Source organism: Oncorhynchus masou, chromosome 17, assembly GCF_036934945.1.
Source record: "Oncorhynchus masou masou isolate Uvic2021 chromosome 17, UVic_Omas_1.1, whole genome shotgun sequence".
NCBI classification, from domain to species: domain Eukaryota; kingdom Metazoa; phylum Chordata; class Actinopteri; order Salmoniformes; family Salmonidae; genus Oncorhynchus; species Oncorhynchus masou.
In genome coordinates, this window is record NC_088228.1 from 39,667,302 (window position 1) to 39,687,028 (window position 19,727).

The window sequence follows — 19,727 nt, forward strand, 5'->3', positions numbered from 1 at the left end:
AACCGCCATGGTGAGAAAGGTGAATGGGTGCAGTTTCTTGCCCTCCTCGTTCCGTGAGAGCAGGGGCGGTTCTTTCAATCACAAAGGAATGAGAAGGATCAGGATGAACGAGGATGGGTCAGAGGTGTCCGTTGAGCTCCATATCAAACACCTGTAAAACAAAATGGTCAAACCTGAGGCACCGCTGGACCGGCTTGAGTGAGGTGGGATGGGGCCAATCGGCGACCGCCTCAACCTCTATGGGGTCCATTTGAATGCCTGCAGTAGAGATAATGTGACCCAGGAAGGAAACTTGGGATACATGGAACTCACACTCTGCAGGAGGCGTCTCAGGACTTGACGGACGTGCAGTATGTGTTCCAGAAGGGTTTTCTAGGAGATCAGAATTTTGTTGAGGTAAACAAAGACAAACTGATTCAACATATCCCTAAGGGTGTCATTGATCAATGCTTGAAAGTCTACCGGTGAGTTCAGTAATCCAAAGGGCATGACTAAATACTCATAGTGACCACTAGGGGTGTTAAATGCAGTTTTTACTCATCTCCCTCCCTGATTCTCACCAAATTGTAAGCCTTGAGGAGGTCCAGGGTAACGATTCTTGATCGTAATCCGGTTCCGCCCTCTGTAATCGATGCAAGGACACCAACCTCCATCCTTCTTTCCCACAAAGAAGGAGCCTGCACCAGCTGGGAATGTAGAGGCGCGAATGAAACCTGCCTCCAGCGACTCCCGGATGTAATTGTCCATGACTGCTGCTTCAGGGGTCGAGAGGGAGTACAGACGGCCCCGGGGAGAGGTGGAGCCAGGCGGCTTTCTTTCTTACTGAAGGCCTCCCAGAGGGCGAAGTATTCGGGAGGGAGAGCGGAGAAGTCTTGGTCTTCAATGGATGCAGGAGGACACGGCGAGTCTCTTGGTGGGGGTCGAAGAAATTTAGTCTGGCATTCCTTACCCCAGTCCAGTAGGTGTCCCATGGACCAGGAGACTAGGGGGTTATGTAGCGCCAGCCAGTGGTAACCCTAGCATAAGGGGGTTCTCGGGAGCAGTGATCAAAATAAATTAAGAGTCTCTGAGTGGTTCACCTCAACCTGCAGTAGAATGGGCTTGGTCTGATATTCCACCTCACCGGAGCCAATGGCAAAGTCAGCCACTGGTCTGGCCCCTTGGCAGATGTTGAACAGTCAGCTAGCCACTTCTCGTCCGCCGACTGGGTGGTCGAAGGCTAGTCTCAGCTCGGCAATGAAGACTAATATAGAGCTGCAGGATGGTGGCTGCTGTTCCCACTCTGCCGTTGCCCACGCCAGGTCCTTGCCCGAGAGTAGGGAGAGGATGTAGGCAATCATGGCCCGATCAGTGTGGAACGAGGAGGGCTGTATCTCGAACACCAGAGAACACTGAATGAGGAACCCCTTGCATCCTCCCTGGTGGCCGTCATACCGCTCCGGGGCTGGGATCTTGGGTTCCCGGTGCAGTTTCCCTGGAGGAACTACAGGGACACCTGTAGCACTAAGCGAAGAGACTTGTGCATTTACTCCTCGTGGGTTGGAGACGTGCCGTGGTTGTAGGGAATCGGTAAGTACCCGGAGGGTCTCTGAGATTTGGGAGAGTTGTCCTTGCTGACGTCCCAACAGTGCTTCTTACTGGGTTATCACACTCCTGATCAGGGTAATCTCTGCTGGGTCCATGTTTGGGAAGAAGCTTGCTATGATGTGGTGAGGTTGAACTCAGGTGCAGAGAAGGACCAGACGAGGAATCAATGATTAAGGGTAAACATAAATACTTTGCTGAGAAAAGATAACATTAGGATCACAGAAACCAGGAGAAAACAGACACTCACTCACTCACTCACTCACTCACTCACTCACTCACTCACTCACTCACTCACTCACTCACTCACTCACTCACTCACTCACTCGACAAACACACAGAGGGCAACTAAAATCAAGCTTCTGCAAAGAGAACAGCAAACACACCTCTTTTAAAGGGTGAGGAAATTAGGAATAATGAGGAAATAGAAACAGGAAATAGAAACACCTGAGTGTGATAATAGCCTCTAGGGCTGTCTCTGCCGCCCTGTGGTTGTAGAATTTAACTGCTAGAATTTAACTGCTCTTTTCTGGATTTTGATCATTAGCGGGTATCGGCCCAATTCTGCTCTGCATTATTTGGTGTTTTACACCATACACGGAGGATGTTATTGCAGAATTCTGCATGCAGAGTCTCAGTTTGGGTTCTATTACTGATTCAATTATTTTTAGCCAGGTCCTAATTGGTATGTCAAATGTTATGTTCCTTTTGATGGCATAGAAGGCCCTTCTTGCCTTGTCTCTCAGCTTGTTCACAGCTTTGTGGAAGTTTTGTCTGCCACTCTCTCTCACTATCTCTTTCTCTCCATACTCTTTCTGCCTCTCTCTATGCCTCTCTCTCTGCCCCTTCTCTCTTCTGCTTCCCCTCCCTATAGTCTTACTCTATTTGTGATGACTTCGGCAAGGGGTATTTCTTGTCCATTATTGGACACTGTCTGAACTATTTCACCATTGTGCTGCATTATTGAAACCTGTCCAGGTTTCCCACAAGTCTATGCCAGTGTGTGTGTACATGTGTGAGTGGGTGTGGTTGTATGTATCGGGCTCTGTGTGTCTGTGTCTGTGCGTGTGCGTGTGCGTGCGTTTACATCTCTTTCCTGCTACACTCCTCAGTCCTCCTGGCACCGCCCTCCAATCAATTTTCAGCGTTTTTATCATCAGGGCTAATTTCTGTCAGTAATCTGATTAGGGGCTCTGAGAAGCTTTAGCACGCTGTCTCCTGCCTCTCATCTCTCTCTCTTTCCTCCTCTCCCCCCCCCCTCTCTCTTGCTTATACCTGTCTCTCTCTCTCTCTCTCTCTCTCTCTCTCTCTCTCTCTCTCTCTCTCTCTCTCTCTTTGCTCTCCCTCTGTCTCTCTATCGGCGCTGATCTCCCTGTCTGAGCCCACACACACACACCCACGCACACACACACATACAGTGTCTGTCTGTCTTTCAGACTGCTGGTCTGAGCTGGCCTTAATGCTACTTGCCTCGCGGTGTGTGTGTTTGTCTGTGTAGTACCTCACAGTGTAGTACCTCACTGCCACAGTCTGTCAGTCTGTCTGCATCACTGTTGCTGTGACTGTAAGCACCACTAGCTCTGGGAAACCTGGGACAACAGGGAGCCTGTCAGCAGCATATGTTCTGTCCGTCTTCAGCCTCCCTACAAACATGTTCCGGAACCCACGGACCACTAATTATCTGAGCCATGTCAAATACAGTGTCGGTGGGCAAGGTAAGGGCAAGGAGGAGGAGGGGACTCTGGAGTGTGTGTGTGCTAGGCTTTGACTTAGTAGCTTGAACTTATTGACCATTCATAGTAAGTAACTGTCCTTGTGCTGTGCACTGAGTGAGAGATTCCAAGGACATGAGTTACTTTGATTTGGTACATGCTTTCTCAGGGATTCAACTGGCTTTGTGTGTGTGTGTGTGTGTGTGTGTGTGTGTGTGTGTGTGTGTGTGTGTGTGTGTGTGTGTGTGTGTGTGTGTGTGTGTGTGTGTGTGTGTGTGTGTGTAAGGGCTGCTACAGCTGCAGTAGCACTATTGAATAATGAATCAAGTATCTCTTAGTGCATGTGGACTGAAGAAGTGTACCTGATGCTGTTTCTTTATGACTTTTTTTCTCATCTGATAAAAACTTCCCTAGTAGTCAACAGGTGCTTTATCCTTGGCACGTTATTACTGTATTGCTGCAGATCGTTATACCCCTCTCATCCATGTACTTCAGGGCTTGTATGTATCAAGCGTCTTAGGGGTGCTGATCCATTGAGATTTCCGCTAGGATCTGTTAGGTCTTTTATATTCTAAGGAATGGAGAGGGGGGACCTGATGGTAGATCAACCCCCCTACTCTCTCCTATCAGACTATGAAGGCTGATAGAGAGGATGGTTTCCATGACTTTAACTGAGGATGTACACATGGTAAGTCTATTCGCTCCTGTGATTCCTGCCTGCCTTGAGATGAGGTGCAGTTTGTTTAACAGGGTCTATTTTTCACCTTGTGCTTCCCCCTGTGTATTTATAGAAATCCCCTTTCTCCACTGAGCTCACTTTTGACAGACAGTCTCCTAAGCTCATCTTTGGCATGTCCTTTTCGCACGGCTGCCCACGAACCAACTGGACATTGTCATGGGTGGACGACTGACCTGTCTCTGATTTAGATGACCTGATTGACACATTCGCTCCCAGGCCACCACCCATGACAACACCTGCACCCACCCACACATACTCGGGCTGGCTCTAGCTTTTTGGAAGCCACCACCCATGACAACACCTGCACCCACCCACACATACTCAGGGCCGGCTCTAGCTTTTTGGAGGCCACCGCCCATGACAACACCTGCACCCACCCACACATACTCAGGGCCGGCTCAAGCTTTTTGGAGGCCACCGCCCATGACAACACCTGCACCCACCCACACATACTCAGGGCCGGCTCTAGCTTTTTGGAGGCCTGTCATGCAGGCCCCCCGCGCAAGCACTATTAGCGCCCGTTGCTATATCAATGGTGCAATGACCTAATGGGTCGATTTTTGGAGATCATTACAGTCTAAATTACGTTATTTTCATCCCCCACTATGTAAACAAAGCTGATTTTCCATGACAATTTCATTGTTTAAACCAGTTTTGTTTAGCTAATTAGATGAAAACATTACTTCAAACCCCCCCCCCCCCCCACCCCCACCTCACAGCAAAACATTTTAGATAACAGTGGAGGTTGATAAAAATTATTCTTCAATTCATGGACCTTGGTTGGAGAGCAAGGTAGCGGCAGTATTATTAGATCTTTTATTAAAAAGCTGTTGTTTTCGTTCTCATTTTCCAATGGTTATCGATTGATTGATGTATTTATTTTTATTTCCCCTTTATTTAACCAGGTAGGCCAGTTGAGAACACCTTTATTTAACCAGGTAGGCCAGTTGAGAACAAGTTCTCATTTACAACTGCGACCTGGCCAAGATAAAGCAAAGCAGTGTGACACAGACAACAACAAAGAGTTACACATGGAGTAAACAATAAACAAGCCAATAAATAACACAATAAACAAGTCAATTACACAATAGAAAAAATAAAGTCTATATACAGTGTGTGCAAAAGGCATGAGGAGATAATACAATTTAGCAGATTAACACTGGAGTGATAAATGAGCAGATGATGATGTACAAGTAGAGATACTGGTGTGCAAAAGAGCAGAAAAGTAAATGAAATAAAAACAGTATGGAGATGAGGTAGGTAGATTGGGTGGGCTATTTACAGATGGACTATGTACAGCTGCAGTGATCGGTTAGCTGCTCAGATAGTTGATGTTTGAATTTGTGAAGGTAATAAAAGTCTCCAACTTCAGCGATTTTTGCAATTCGTTCCAGTCATTGGCAGCAGAGAACTGTAAGGAAAGGCGGCCAAATGACGTGTTGGCTTTGGGGATTATCAGTGAGATATACCTGCTGATATACCTGCTGGGTGTTGTTATCGTGACCAGTGAACTGAGATAAGGCGGAGCTTTACCTAGCATAGACTTATAGATGACCTGGAGCCAGTGGGTTTGGCGACGATTATGTAGCGAGGTCCAGCCGACTAGAGCATACAGGGCGCAGTGGTGGGTGGTATAAGGTGATTTGGTAACAAAACGGATGGCACTGTGATAGACTGCATCCAGTTTGCTGAGTGTTGGAAGCTATTTTGTAGATGACATCACCGAAGTCGAGGATCGTTAGGATAGTCAGTTTTACTAGGGTAAGTTTGGCGGCGTGAGTAAAGGAGGCTTTGTTGCGAAATAGAAAGCCGATTGGAGATGTTTAATATGAGTCTGGAAGGAGAGTTTACAGTCTAGCCAGACACCTAGGTGTTTATAGATGTCCACATATTCTAGGTCGGAACTGTCTAGGGTGGTGATGCTAGTCGGGCGGGCAGTGCGGGCAGCGAACGGTTGAAAAGCATGCATTTGGTTTTACTAGTGTTTAAGAGCAGTTGGAGGCCACGGAAGGAGTGTTGTATGGCATTGAAGCTCGTTTGGAGGTTAGTTAGTACAGTGTCCAAGGAAGGGCCAGAAGCATACAGAATAGTGAGGTCCTCGTAGAGGTGGATCAGTGAATCGCCCGCAGCAAGAGCGACATCATTGATATATACAGAGAAAAGAGTCGGCCCGAGAATTGAACCCTGTGGTACCCCCATAAAGACTGCCAGAGGTCCGGACAACATGTCATCCGATTTGACACACACACTGAACTCTGTCTGCAAAGTAGTTGGTGAACCAGGCGAGGCAGTCTGATATTGAAGAAGTGAATACCTTATTTAGGCTGGAGTCTGGAGTTAGTCACCGCAGCAGGCATGTGCTGGTTATCTACAGTGTGTAATTCCATCATGTTTCCATTTAGGCTATGATGATGACGTAATATGCTTTATCGTCAGATTGCAATGGAAGATTGAGTCATGGTAAAATGTGGTGGATTCCTGTTTTTGGTCCACTCTGACACATTCTTGATTTGTCTTTGTAATATTTATGTAATCAGTCCTTTTTATCAGTTAAGTCATTGGGGGAGTTTCACCACACTGTTTCACCACACCGTGTGACAGGAAAAATCTAACCAATTAACATACACAGAAGTAGGACATATTTTTCTAACATATTTTCTCTGTCTGTTTCTCCAGGCTTTGGAACTGAGGCTCCAGTCAAACTCTTCACTTCAACCCCATTGCCAACAGAAACTCTAAGGTGGAGGAAACCATTTTGTATGCACTTTTCACTTGTCATATTCTAACATATACAGTCGACCCATTTCACAGTCGTGTTGTGGCACAATTATGCGTCAGAAAGAGAGTGTTTTTATCAAAGAAAGTGAACATTAAACTTCAGATGAACGTTAACAAATGTAAGGTCATTTGATCAGGTTGTTATAGCAAACGTTACACATTGTAATCCTGAAGAGCAACATGAGGCCGATAGCATGTTCTATCTGCTACATCATCAAGATAGGGATAGACAAGGATAAGGGCTCTTCAGACTGGTTTAAGATGAATTCAGACTGGTTTAAGATGAATTCAGACTGTTTTAAGATGAATTCAGACTGGTTTAAGATGAATTCAGACTGGTTTAAGATGAATTCAGACTGGTTTAAGATGAATTCAGACTGGTTTAAGACTAGGCTCCTGATGAGATACCCAGGCAGGCAGAGTACCGCCTCTATGAAACCAGAACAGTCCACAGTCCGGATACAACCCCCACTGTCACCACAAAAACACCGTTACCAACAACAGTACAAGGGCCACAAAATACTCCAGCTTTTAATGCTTACTGGGTAAAATTAGCCCAGTATGCATTAAAAGCTGACATGCCTGGAGCAGCTTATCCTAAGATACTTTGTTCACGTGGCAGAACAGAAGAACTGTAATGCCTACATTCAGGAGTCCCTCCCTCCTATCCTGATGGAATTAGTGTACTTCTGTAACTGACAGCTCATTTTCTGCACCCATTCAAAGCTAGTCTATGTCAATATCCTCCACCCTTTTCCAAAATTGTGCACTTGCACACTTCGCGAAATGGATTTAACAGTGTGAAACATTCCTTTCTACCAATGCTCACACCAATCTAATGTCATTACATATATCACACTAAAGCAGTCGAACGTAATATATCATACGAAACGGGTCAAAGCAACCTGTTGCGATCAAGACGTAGGATACTATACGCCCTATAATTCCTATTATATTGTATGACCGCTCTTACCTTGGTAGGCAAATGTAATGTAACCTAACGTAAAGTAACATAATAAATGGAGTGGCACGGATTTTAGTCAAATATAATCCATTTTGCTCTGAGGCCAGGTTGGAGTGGAGAATCAGAGATACATTAAGTAGAGCTACTATAATTCATTTAATTTGTGAATTATAGGATTTCTATGGTCATGTGGCCATTCGTGAACGTTTCATAGAGTTGTACTGTTTCACATCGGACCATTATGAGAACTTTTGATTGACACGGTCAGAATGTTTCGTTGTGACGGCAGAGATGTTTAGAAGATACTTGCCTGGCTATGTGTCCTTTTGATTGGTCTGGATAAAACCACTAGGACATGATCCTGATCGTTTCCTGGAGGTGTGCCATGTTAGGGTTAGGGGTTAACCTAGTTCTTAGCTAGATCCCTCTTCCCTCACGGAAGTCGAAGCACAGTACAAAATTACCCGAACTGACCCTGGGGACTGACAGTATGTTTATCCACTTAAAGGCAGTAATAGTAGTAGACATGACGGTGTCTTCACAATCTTAAAATGGTTTATCCAAGTCAGCAACTTAGGGGCCTTGTGGTTAGTGTCAGCTCTGAGATTGGAAGTTTGGAGGTTCGATCCCAGCTTGGGTCATACCAAGGACTCTAAAAATGGAACCCTATGCTTGGCACTCAGCGTTAAGGAGTTGGATTAGGGGCCTGCGAGAGACTAGTGTGCTGTCCAGGGGGTGCACTTGTACATCAAGCTGCCTCACGCTACAGAAACATGAGATAGTATCATTTCTTTTAGTCATTTGACCAATATGTGAGATGATATATCCAGTAGGAAATGTGTGGCACCTTACTGAAGACTGGTATACAACTTATATACAGTACATCTTCAATAGCAATATTCTCATGATAAGATGCTAGATTATTTGGAACTCTTTTACTTTCAGCTTTCAGAACGACTTTTCCTTCGGGGACAAGACCGAGCTGGTCAAGAGTGCCACTGATATCGATGCCAATCTTCTGTCAGTCCTACCCAAGGGTGAGCTTCTTCCCAAACACAGACAGCATCCCAAATGGCACCCTATTCTATATACAGTGCACTACTTTTCACATGTAGTAAACTATGTGTAGGGGATTTTAGTTATTGCGATAGGAGTAATGAACTAACTAACAGATTACTGTCGTGCCATGTTTTGTAATATTTTACATATATTTTTTCCCAGTTTCAGAATTAAAGAAACATTTTGAAAGCGTTGTCTCGAGTGATTTAGAAATGAACAGGTATGTTTGCATATGTTGAAATCGTAACCCTTGACAACACTCCCTCTGTCCCTCCTTTCCATACATCCTTCAGTTTTCATCAACTCTCGTAGTTACCTCAGACCATTTCATGTTGTTATTGTGTAGGGCTGCAAAATTCTGGGAATTTTCCAACATTCACAGGTTTTCCTTATGTCTTGCTTACTCCATTCTAATTCTGGGAATTTCCCAACATTCACAGGTTTTCCTTATGTCTTGCTTACTCCATTCTAATTCTGGGAATGTTCCAACATTCACAGGTTTTCCTTATGTCTTGCTTACTCCATTCTAATTCTGGGAATGTTCCAACATTCACAGGTTTTCCTTATGTCTTGCTTACTCCATTCTAATTCTGGGAATGTTCCAACATTCCCAGGTTTTCCTTATGCCTTGCTTACTCCATTCTAATTCTGGGAATTTCCCAACATTCCCAGGTTTTCCTTATGTCTTGCTTACTCCATTCTAATTCTGGGAATGTTCCAACATTCCCAGGTTTTCCTTATGTCTTGCTTACTCCATTCTAATTCTGGGAATTTCCCAACATTCACAGGTTTTCCTTATGTCTTGCTTACTCCACTCTAATTCTGTGAATGTTCCAACATTCCCAGGTTTTCCTTATGTCTTGCATACTCCATTCTAATTCTGTGAATGTTCCAACATTCACAGGTTTTCCTTATGTCGTGCTTACTCCATTCTAATTCTGGGAATTTCCCAACATTCACAGGTTTTCCTTATGTCTTGCTTACTCCATTCTAATTCTGGGAATGTTCCAACATTCACAGGTTTTCCTTATGTCTTGCTTACTCCATTCTAATTCTGGGAATGTTCCAACTAAAATTTTTGGAAAATCTGGAATTTTGCAAACCTCTCCTGTATAAACAAGAGTCACTGTTGAGAACCTCTTTACTGAGGAATATGGTTGTTTTTCACAATTATGTTATATTTTGTTGGTGTATTTCCTATGCTCCCATGCTGCCTTGATTGTGCAATTGTTTTGTACTTGTTGAGAAGCAGGGCGCCCTTGCAAAAGAAACTTTAAAAAATCATAATTAAAAATGGCAATATATGATATTATCATATATATCTATATCCCCCTGTCTGTCTCTGCCTGGTATGAAGCAGGAAGGAAAGGATAGCCAGGCGCCTGGAGGGTATCGAGAGTGAGGCTCCTCTTGCCCTGATACCTAGCTGTGCCGGCCTGGTGGCCAACCGCATGCTGGAGGAGGACCCGCCACGATACACCCGGGCCTCAGACCCCTGTGAGCCAATCATGGGTACGTACCACACAAGGCAATGCAAGCCCTGTATGAAACATATAGTGTCGGCTTGGACTACTGTACTTAGATTTTTAAGCTCCTCGTAAAGAACAGGTGAAGCCTCATAATGTATGCTAGTGAGGGGGATGCATGTGACACCTAGACCCTTATTCAGAGCATGGGTTGTTAGGTGCTGATTATTTTGGGATGGAGAAAGATTATATTTGGGAGAGAGGCATGGTAGGTCTGCATGTATGTTTAACTGTGTGTCTGGGTTTCTCCTGGTTCCACAGTGAGACCATGCCATGTTTGAGACATCGTTGTGTTCATATGATTTAGGGTACGTCCCAAATGGCACCCTGTTCCCTATATCAAAAGTGGTGAACTGTAAAGGGAACAGAGTGCCATTTGGGACACATCCTTACTGTGTGCTTGTCTCCCTCCTCGTTCCACAGTGAGACGTTACAGCAGAGAGCAGGTGGAGGCCCCACAGATGCCGGTGTCCTCCCCAGACAGACAGTCTAGGACCCGGGGCAGACCGGGGGACCATCCTGGACCGGCCGTCCACCCCCATGCAGAGCCTGTCCTATCCTCTTCCGGTGGCCCAGTGGACCCAGCCAGCCTCAGTTCCAAGGCCGAGCGGATCGCCCGCTACAAAGCAGAGCGCCGGCGTCAGCTCTCTGAGCGTTACGGCATCCTCTTGGATCAGGAGATAGACATGGACTACAGTCCTCGCTACTCGCTACGTAGAGAGTCTGACGCCTTGGATAGAGTGGCCCCAGCAGTCACAGAGCGTAGGAGAGACAGAGATAGAGAAAGACATGAGGTGGAGGAGGGAGGAGGGGGGCGGGAGAGTTCCCGCAGAACTCCCCACAGCTCTGGAGTAGGCAGGATCTACATGCAGGCTCACCCTGCTGAGCCTTCTCCTGGCCACGCTCCTGCCCCAGGTCACGGTCCAGCCCCTGCAGGCCCTACCCATACTCAAGCCCCTCAGCCAGCCCGGGGGGGGGCCGGCACCTTCTCAGAGCGGGAGAGGATGATGAACCTGGAGAACTGCCGGCGGGCCCAGGAGAGGACAGGGGGCCTCAGAGGTGCCAGTAACAGGCCCCATGATCATGCCCAGGCCTCCTCCATCCAGCAGCTCAGCCCTCCTCTATCCAGGACCTCCTCCAGAGAGTCCTGCAGCGTGGCGGCCATCCCCAGCTCCCCTCGTACGGCCCGCCGGGCCTCCCTGCCCTCCACACGCTACGGCATCTCCCCCGGGGACCTGTTCATCGAGCAGCAAGCTCAAGCCATCCTCAGCAGACAGGGGTGAGTTCAGATCAGCTTTGATGTCATACTGCACTCTGTCTTCAATGAGTTTGATCTCTGTGCTCAGGTTGCTTTCAATATGAAATAGGTGCAGGTGCTGAGTACAAAAAAAATGAATGTAAATATATTGGCACAGTGATGAATGCTCCCACTGTCTCCGGGGGGCGGAGTGGCTTGGGTAAAAAACAGGTTGCTTTCACCGTTGACTGACCACTTTAAGGAGTAGTTGCAGTATTTTGTTGCGCTTGTGCTGTTGTTGGTAACAGTGTTTTTGTAGTGCCAGTGGGGGTTGTATCCGGTACTCTGCCTGCTTGGGTATCTCATCAGGAGCTGCAGAGGGGCTACAGGGTGGGTTTTTGTGGGGGTAAGGGGGCCATCTATGATGGGGGATTTGTTAACTTGGATGGGTTTCACAGCTTGCCCTGTAAGGGCAGACCTATAGAGTTAGATAGAGTGCTCATCTTTGCCTCTTAAAACAGGCTTTGTGCCAAGTGTGCCCTCTATCCAACTCTATGGCCAGAGCAGAGATGGTAGAGAAAGCGAGACATCTCACTGGCTAATCCTTTCTTGTCAGGTGATGCGAGCAGGGAGGTGACAATAATTATACCAGTGCCAGCTGTTATTGGGCAGTTTCTCATTGAAAATAAATGTTTTCTGTGTAAGTGGGCCTTAACTCTCTTGCATGAACATGCCAGAGATTATGGAGAGGAATCGTGAGCTCATGCAGGAAAGCATGCTAACGCGAGAGAGGGAACGCCCACTTTCAAAGACCGGAACCTTGATAAATGTTTCCAATGGTAAACTGCCTGAGTAAGACATCTTCATGTATCCACCATCTTTGGCCAGACCAGAGAGAGCGAGTGGACAGGGTCTAAATGTCTTGTAGCATTGATTAATATTGATATTTCCGAAATAGTGCACTGCTTTTGACCAGAGGCCTATGGGCCCTGGTCAAAAGTAGTGCACTATATAGGGAATAGGGTGCAATTTGGGACACAACCACAGTATTATAGTAGTCCTAATGACCCAGCACCATTCTAAGCTATGTCGTCATCTTCACCACATTGGTCCTGTAGCCTGGCAGTGTTGTCTCAGAGTGACTGGTCTCTCCAGACAGACTCAGAAGATGATGCCGCTGGCACTCAGTCTGTCATCAGTTGGCCTTCCAGGTACTGTGGTATCTGAACATACTGTAGGGCCTGGGTTCAAATACTTTCCCCATTTGCTTTAGCCTGCAGGTCGGTGGGGTTTCTCATTTAGAGACTTTATTATTGGTTCTATTGCAACAGGCAAGTTCACTCAAGCACATATTTGAAATGATGTCTAATGGTATTTGAACCCAGGTCTGTGTACCGTATGTGTGTGTGTGTGTAGACCCCAAAACATCTACCTAACACATCCTCCCAACAGATAGACAACCTATATAATTTATATGATAATATATCCTGTATTATATATTACTATATAATCATAGTAATCATTCCCCTTTGTCATCTCCAAGTTAACTGCTGTTTTCTAGTTCTCAGTGTGAGGTTTGGATTGCAGTTCTTAACCCCCTCATGTTTCAAATTAACGTTTGGTCTTCTCATCCATTTGAATTATCCTTAAAACTTCTAAGGATGTTATCTCTCAAATGTCATCACGCCTCCTCATCAGGGAATGAGATGGAAACCTGAATGCACACAAGTAATAGAAGTGAATGCTTTGGTCACACGTTAGTGATTGGTCAGATATGTAGTATACAGTAGTAGGACAAGAACTTCCAGTCACAGTGTAGGGTGCAAGATGCAACTGACATTTTGAGTGTGAGATAGTGAGAAAGGATGGGGGAAGCTTGCCTTGAAGCGCTAGGCATCTTGCCATGACATGCGTCATCTGAATTAGGCCCACAGAATATCTCTCCCACATTTCTGAATGACACTTGTAACGTGGTCAGTAGGCAAAAGTAACCTATGCTTCAGAGGGGAGGGGCAAGTCAAATCAAATGTTATTGGTCACATACACATGGTTAGCAGATGTTAATGTGAGTGTAGCGAACTGCTTGTGCTTCTAGTTCCGACAATGCAGTAATAACCAACGAGTAATCTAACCTAACAATTCCGCAACTACTACCTTATACACACAAGTGTAAAGGGATAAAGAATATCTACATAAAGATATATGAATGAGTGATGGTACAGAACGACATAGGCAAGATGCAGTAGATGGTATAGAGTACAGTATATACTGAGTAATGTAGGGTATGTAAACATTATATTAAGTGGCATTGTTTAAAGTGGCTAATGATAAATTTTTACATCAATTTCCATCCATTTCAATTATTAAAGTGGCTGGAGTTGAGTCAGTGTGTTGGCAGCAGCCGCTCAATGTTAGTGGTGGCTGTTTAACAGTCTGATGGCCTTGATATAGAAGCTGTTTTTCAGTCTCTTGGTCCCTGCTTTGATGCACCTGTACTGACCTCGCCTTCTGGATGACAGCGGGGCGAACAAGCAGTGGCTCAGGTGGTTGATGTCCTTGATGATCTTTATTGCCTTCCTGTGACATCGGGTGGTGTAGGTGTCCTGGAGGGCAGGTAGTTTGCACCTGGTGATGCGTTGTGCAGACCTCACTAACCTCTGGAGAGCCTTACGGTTGTGGGCGGAGCAGTTGCCGTACCAGGCTGTGACACTGTGGTCAGGCTGTGGTCATTACTATTGTGCATCTGTAGAAGTTTGTGAGTGCTTTTGTTGACAAGCCAAATTTCTTCAGCCTCCTGAGGTTGAAGAGGCGCTGCTGCGCCTTCTTCACAACGCTGTCTGTGTGTGTGGACCAATTCAGTTTGTCTGTGATGTGTATGCCGAGGAACTTAAAACTTACTACCCTCTCCACTACTGTCCCGTCGATGTGGATAGGGGGGTACTCCCTCTGCTGTTTCCTGAAGTCCACAATCATCTCCTTTGTTTTGTTGATGTTGAGTGTGTGGTTATTTTCCTGACACCACACTCCGAGGGCCCTCACCTCCTCCCTGTAGGCCGTCTCGTCGTTGTTGGTAATCAAGCCTACCACTGTAGTGTCGTCCGCAAACTTGATGATTGAGTTGGAGTCGTGGGTGAACAGGGAGTACAGGAGAGGGTTCAGAACGCACCCTTGTGGAGCCCCAGTGTTGAGAATCAGCGGGGTGGAGATGTTGTTACCTACCCTCACCACCTGGGAGCGTCCCGTCAGGAAGTCCAGTACCCAGTTGCACAGGGCGGGGTCGAGACCCAGGGTCTCGAGCTTGGTGACGAGTTTGGAGGGTACTATGCTGAGCTGTAGTCGATGAACAGCATTCTCACATAGGTATTCCTCTTGTCCAGATGGGTTAGGACAGTGTGCAGTGTGGTTGAGGATGAAAATTGGTGCAATGTCAGAAATGTCGTCTGTGGACCTATTGGGGCGGTAAGCAAAGTTGCCTTTTTTTGGGCAAAGTGGGTCTAAAGGGTGTCAAAATAAAAGGCCTTGACAGCAGCCTGGCCTTGTGATTTGGTGGAGGTGATATGGTCCTTTGTTCCACATATTCTTGTTTTTGTCTCTCAAAGCACTTCATGATGACAGGAAGTGAGTGCTAGTCGTTTAGCTCAGTTACCTTAGCTTTCTTGGGAACAGGAACAATGGTGGCCCTCTTGAAGCATGTGGGAACAGCAGACTGCCGGATAAGGATTGATTGAATATGTCCGTCAAAACACACCAGCCAGCTGGTCTGCGCATGCTCTGAGGATGCGGCTGGGGATGCATGTCTGGGCCTGCAGCCTTGCAGAGGGTTAACACGTTTAAATGTTTTACTCATGTCGGCTGCAGTGAAGGAGAGTCCGCTGGATTTGGTAGCGGGCTGTATCAGTGGCACTATATTGTCCTCAAAGCGGACAAAAAAGTTATTTAGTCTGTCTGGGAGCAAGACATCCTGGTTTTCATCCTGGTAATCCGTGATTGACTGTAGAGCCTGCCACATACCTCTTGTGTCTGAGCCGTTGAATTGCGACTCTACTTTGTCTCTATACTGATGCTTAGCAGGTAGCCCATGTGAGTGGAGTCCTGCTCATCGCTCATGGAGCGGTTGCACACTGCTGCTGTGGCCATGTCCTTTCCTACAGCTTTGCAAAAAAAATAATTCTGAACTCACAATAAAAAAAAACTGCTGGTCCAAATTCGCTCCATTCATTAAAATCACAATTGAACCAACACCCATCTATTTTTTTGACTAATTGGTTTTTAAGTATTGAAACCAACACGTAAGGATTTGAATTAAAAGTATTTGAATAAACATGAAAAGGTGAATGTAAGAAGCTAACATCATTTCAAATAGTCAGATATAAACACTCTTAAAAATGTCAGGAGCCAGACAGGGAGCCTAAGAAGTGGATTATTTTAGCTATATTATTTCAAGGCTATAACCTACAAAGAAATACATTGTGAAGCATTTACAAGTATAAGACAATAGGCTGGTAGGGTCATAAAGCATCACATTAAGCATCTCTGATCCAAAATTAAATCTAGAATCAGCTTCCTATTTCGCAACAAAGCCTCCTTCACTCATGCTGCCAAACATACCCTCGTAAAACTGACTATCCTGCCGATCCTCGACTTCGGCGATGTCATTTACAAAACAGCCTCCAACACTCTACTCAGCAAATTGGATGTAGTCTATCACAGTGCCCACCACTGCAACCTGTATGCTCTCGTTGGCTGGCCCTCGCTACCTATTCGTCACCAAACCCACTGGCTCCAGGTCATCTATAAGTCTTTGCTAGGTAAAGCCCCGCCTTATCTCAGCTCACTGGTCGCCATAGCAGCACCCACCCATAGCACGAGTTCTAGTAGGTAAATTTTACTGGTCATCCCCAAAGCCAACACTTACTTTGGCTGCCTTTCCTTCCAGTTCTCTGCTGCCAATAACTGGAACGAATTGCAAAAAATCACTGAAGTTGGAGACATATCTCCCTCACTAACTTCAAGCATCGGCTGTCAGAGCAGCTTACCGATCGCTGCAGCTGTACACATCTGTAAATAGCCCATCCAACCAACTACCTACCTCATCCCCATATTTATATAAAAAAACTCTGCTCTTTTGCACAACAGTATTTCTACTTGCACATCGTCATCTGCTCATCTATCACTCCAGTGTTAATGCTAAATTGTAATTAGTTCGCCACTATGGCCTATTTATTGCCTTACCTGCTTACTTCATTTGCACACACTGTATACAGATTTTCTATTGTGTTATTGACTGTACGTTTGTTTATCCCACGTATAACTCTGTTGTTTTTTTGTCGCACTGCTTTTATTCATCTTGGCCAGTTCGCAGTTGTAAATGAGAACTTGTTCTCAACTGGCCTACCTGGTTAAATAAAGGTGAAATAAATAAATAAAAATAAATAAAGGGTTCAGCATTTAAACAACATTTTGTTGTATTAAATCATTAGAGTCTATAAATTGCGCATATAGGCTGTAACTTACTAAGAATTTAATACAAATTAAATGAAAAAGAACTTATTAGTGCCTTTGAATTCATTTTTAGAAACACAAGTTTTGCCAGCCTTCTGCTTCAGGCTCATGCGATGGTGCCTGGAGAACAGGTGTTGTGCCAAAAAGCTCCCCCCTGACAGAACCCCCCTCGCGTGAACGCACACGCACTCAATGCTTCATTGCTGCGACTTGCTTGCTAATTGAGATTTCTGATCATGTTCGGCTGCATTTAATTTAATTTTTTATGTTGGTTTGATTGTGCGGGAGGCACTAGTAATTTCTGCAGTTTTCGGTTTAGCTATTTGTTTCAAGTGTATTAGTCTATAAATAAATCTCTTCGCCAAAATTATTCATCATCTCTCCCATGTCTTATTCGACTAGTAGTAGTTCTGAAATGTTTATTACTTGCCTACATTTGACTCCCTCCTCTATGTTTAATATAACACACATACATTCATTATTCATTTGGTTGCTGCTTATACAAATTCGTACTCCTAAATTTTTCGTTTAGAAGTGAACAAGCAATTGCCCAGTTAGTGTCTTCCACATTAATGTCCACCTCCCCACAGAAGTGGCACAGTTGGCTCGTGTCATCTAGCAAGACATAATGTCAAGTAGTCTATACATCTTTACATTTATATGGATATGCAAAGATATACATATTCTTAGTGCCATTTGAAAGGATACACTTTGAAGTTTATGGAAATGTGAAAGGAATGTGGTAGAGTATAAAAGATAATACAAAGAAACAAAGAAAATAAAAAACTGTTTGTATTTTTTTTGTACTATCTTTGAAATGCAAGAGAAAGGCCATAATGTATTATTCCAGCCAAGGTGCAATTTTGATTTTGGCCACTAGATTGCATCAGTGTATGTGCAAAGTTTTAGACTGATCCAATGAACCATTGCATTTCTGTTCCAAATGTTGTGTTAAGACTACCCAAATGTGCCAAATTTGTTTATTAATAACAATTACATGTTCAAAATTGTGCACTCTCCTCAAACAATAGCATGGTATTCTGTCACTGTAATAGCCACTGTAAACTGGACAGTGCAGTTAGATTAACAAGAGTTTAAGCTTTCTGCCAATATCAGATATGTCTATGTCCTGGGAAATTGTCTTGTTACTTACAACCTCATGATAATCGCATTAGCCTACGTTAGCTCAACCGTCCCATGGAAGGGACACCGATCCCAACGAAGTTAGAAATTGAGGAGAGTGACTTCCATTTCTTCTCTCATGATGTTAACATCTTTGTTCGTATTTGAAAAGACAATTGACTCCTCCTTCAGAACACTTTCAGCAAACTGGGAAAGAAATTTGATGGGCATTTCAGTGTTCCCCAACAAATTATATTACATTTAAGATTATAATTCGCAAGCATACAATGACATAGCTATAATATAATTTGACAGTTCTGGTTTGCCTTTTAGTCAGTATACTTTCAGTAGGTTAATTGTACATGTACACTTACTTTCAAGGCAAAGACCCCACAAGAAGTAACATCTTGTTGGCATGGGTGAGGAAGGGTACCACACGCCCATCTGGATATATTACACCCCTTCTCTCTCAGAGATGATCTGAACATATATGTTAATAAACGTACAGCATTTTGAAACACTTTATTGATTACAATATAGAGATTAATAACAGAGGGGAATCTGAGAATGCAGGGATTCCAGCAGGGTGTGAGTTGAAGATTAGTCAAAACTGGAGCTGACAAGGCTCTGATTTAGCATCTTATCTGATGTGGGAGAACTTGCACAATTGGTGGCTGACTAAATATTTTCTTTTTATGACTGACAAAATGAGAAAAAATAATTCCATTCCATAATTCCATTTATTTGCAAATTATGGTAAATAAGTATTTGGTCAATAACCCACTGTGACAGAGGTCAAATGTACTGTTTTATGTTGCTGGTATTTTGTATATCTCCTTTATATCTTGGTGTATATCTTTTTACATTTTAATTTATATTATTATTATCATTATTGTGTTTTCATCTTCAATGCCCTTGCTGATGATGGGGCTTTGTTACTTTGGAGCTCTCTGGGGTCATTCACTAGGAGGGTTCTGGGATTTTGGAGGTTCTGGGGGTGATCCTTTGAGGGTTGATGGGGATGGTGGAGGTGATGGGGGTGTCCTATTGAGGGTTGATGGGGATGGTGGAGGTGCTGGGGTGTCCTTTGAGGGTTGATGGGGATGGTGGAGGTGCTGGGGGTGTCCTATTGAGGGTTGATGGGGATGGTGGAGGACAGGGGTGTCTAAAGAAGAAGTTACAGGTCTGTGGGGATGGTGGAGGTACTGGGGGTGTCCTATTGAGGGTTGATGGGGATGGTGGAGGTATTTTCTCTGTCTGGGGTGTCCTATTGAGGGTTGATGGGGATGGTGGAGGTACTGGGGTATATATATCTTGGTGTATATTTTTTACATTTTAATTTATATTATTATTATCATTATTGAGGGGTGGGGGGTTGATGGGGATGGTGGAGGTACTGGGGTGTCCTATTGAGGGTTGATGGGGATGGTGGAGGTGCTGGGGGCGTCCTATTGAGGGTTGATGGGGATGGTGGAGGTACTGGGGGCGTCCTATTGAGGGTTGG

General features: G+C 44.9%; 1 protein-coding gene across 1 annotated transcript in view; it reads left to right on the forward strand.

Moving 5' to 3' along the window:
- Nucleotides 1-3,235: 3,235 nt before the first annotated feature.
- The window catches only part of svilb (supervillin b), an 86,337-nt gene continuing 69,845 nt past the window's right edge, over nucleotides 3,236-19,727 (forward strand). Inside the window, exons 1-6 of the mRNA XM_064991989.1 lie at nucleotides 3,236-3,299; nucleotides 6,712-6,775; nucleotides 8,723-8,814; nucleotides 8,999-9,056; nucleotides 10,197-10,348; nucleotides 10,786-11,641. Coding sequence (XP_064848061.1) covers nucleotides 3,236-3,299; nucleotides 6,712-6,775; nucleotides 8,723-8,814; nucleotides 8,999-9,056; nucleotides 10,197-10,348; nucleotides 10,786-11,641 — 1,286 coding nt within the window. The remainder of the gene's footprint in view (nucleotides 3,300-6,711; nucleotides 6,776-8,722; nucleotides 8,815-8,998; nucleotides 9,057-10,196; nucleotides 10,349-10,785; nucleotides 11,642-19,727) is intronic.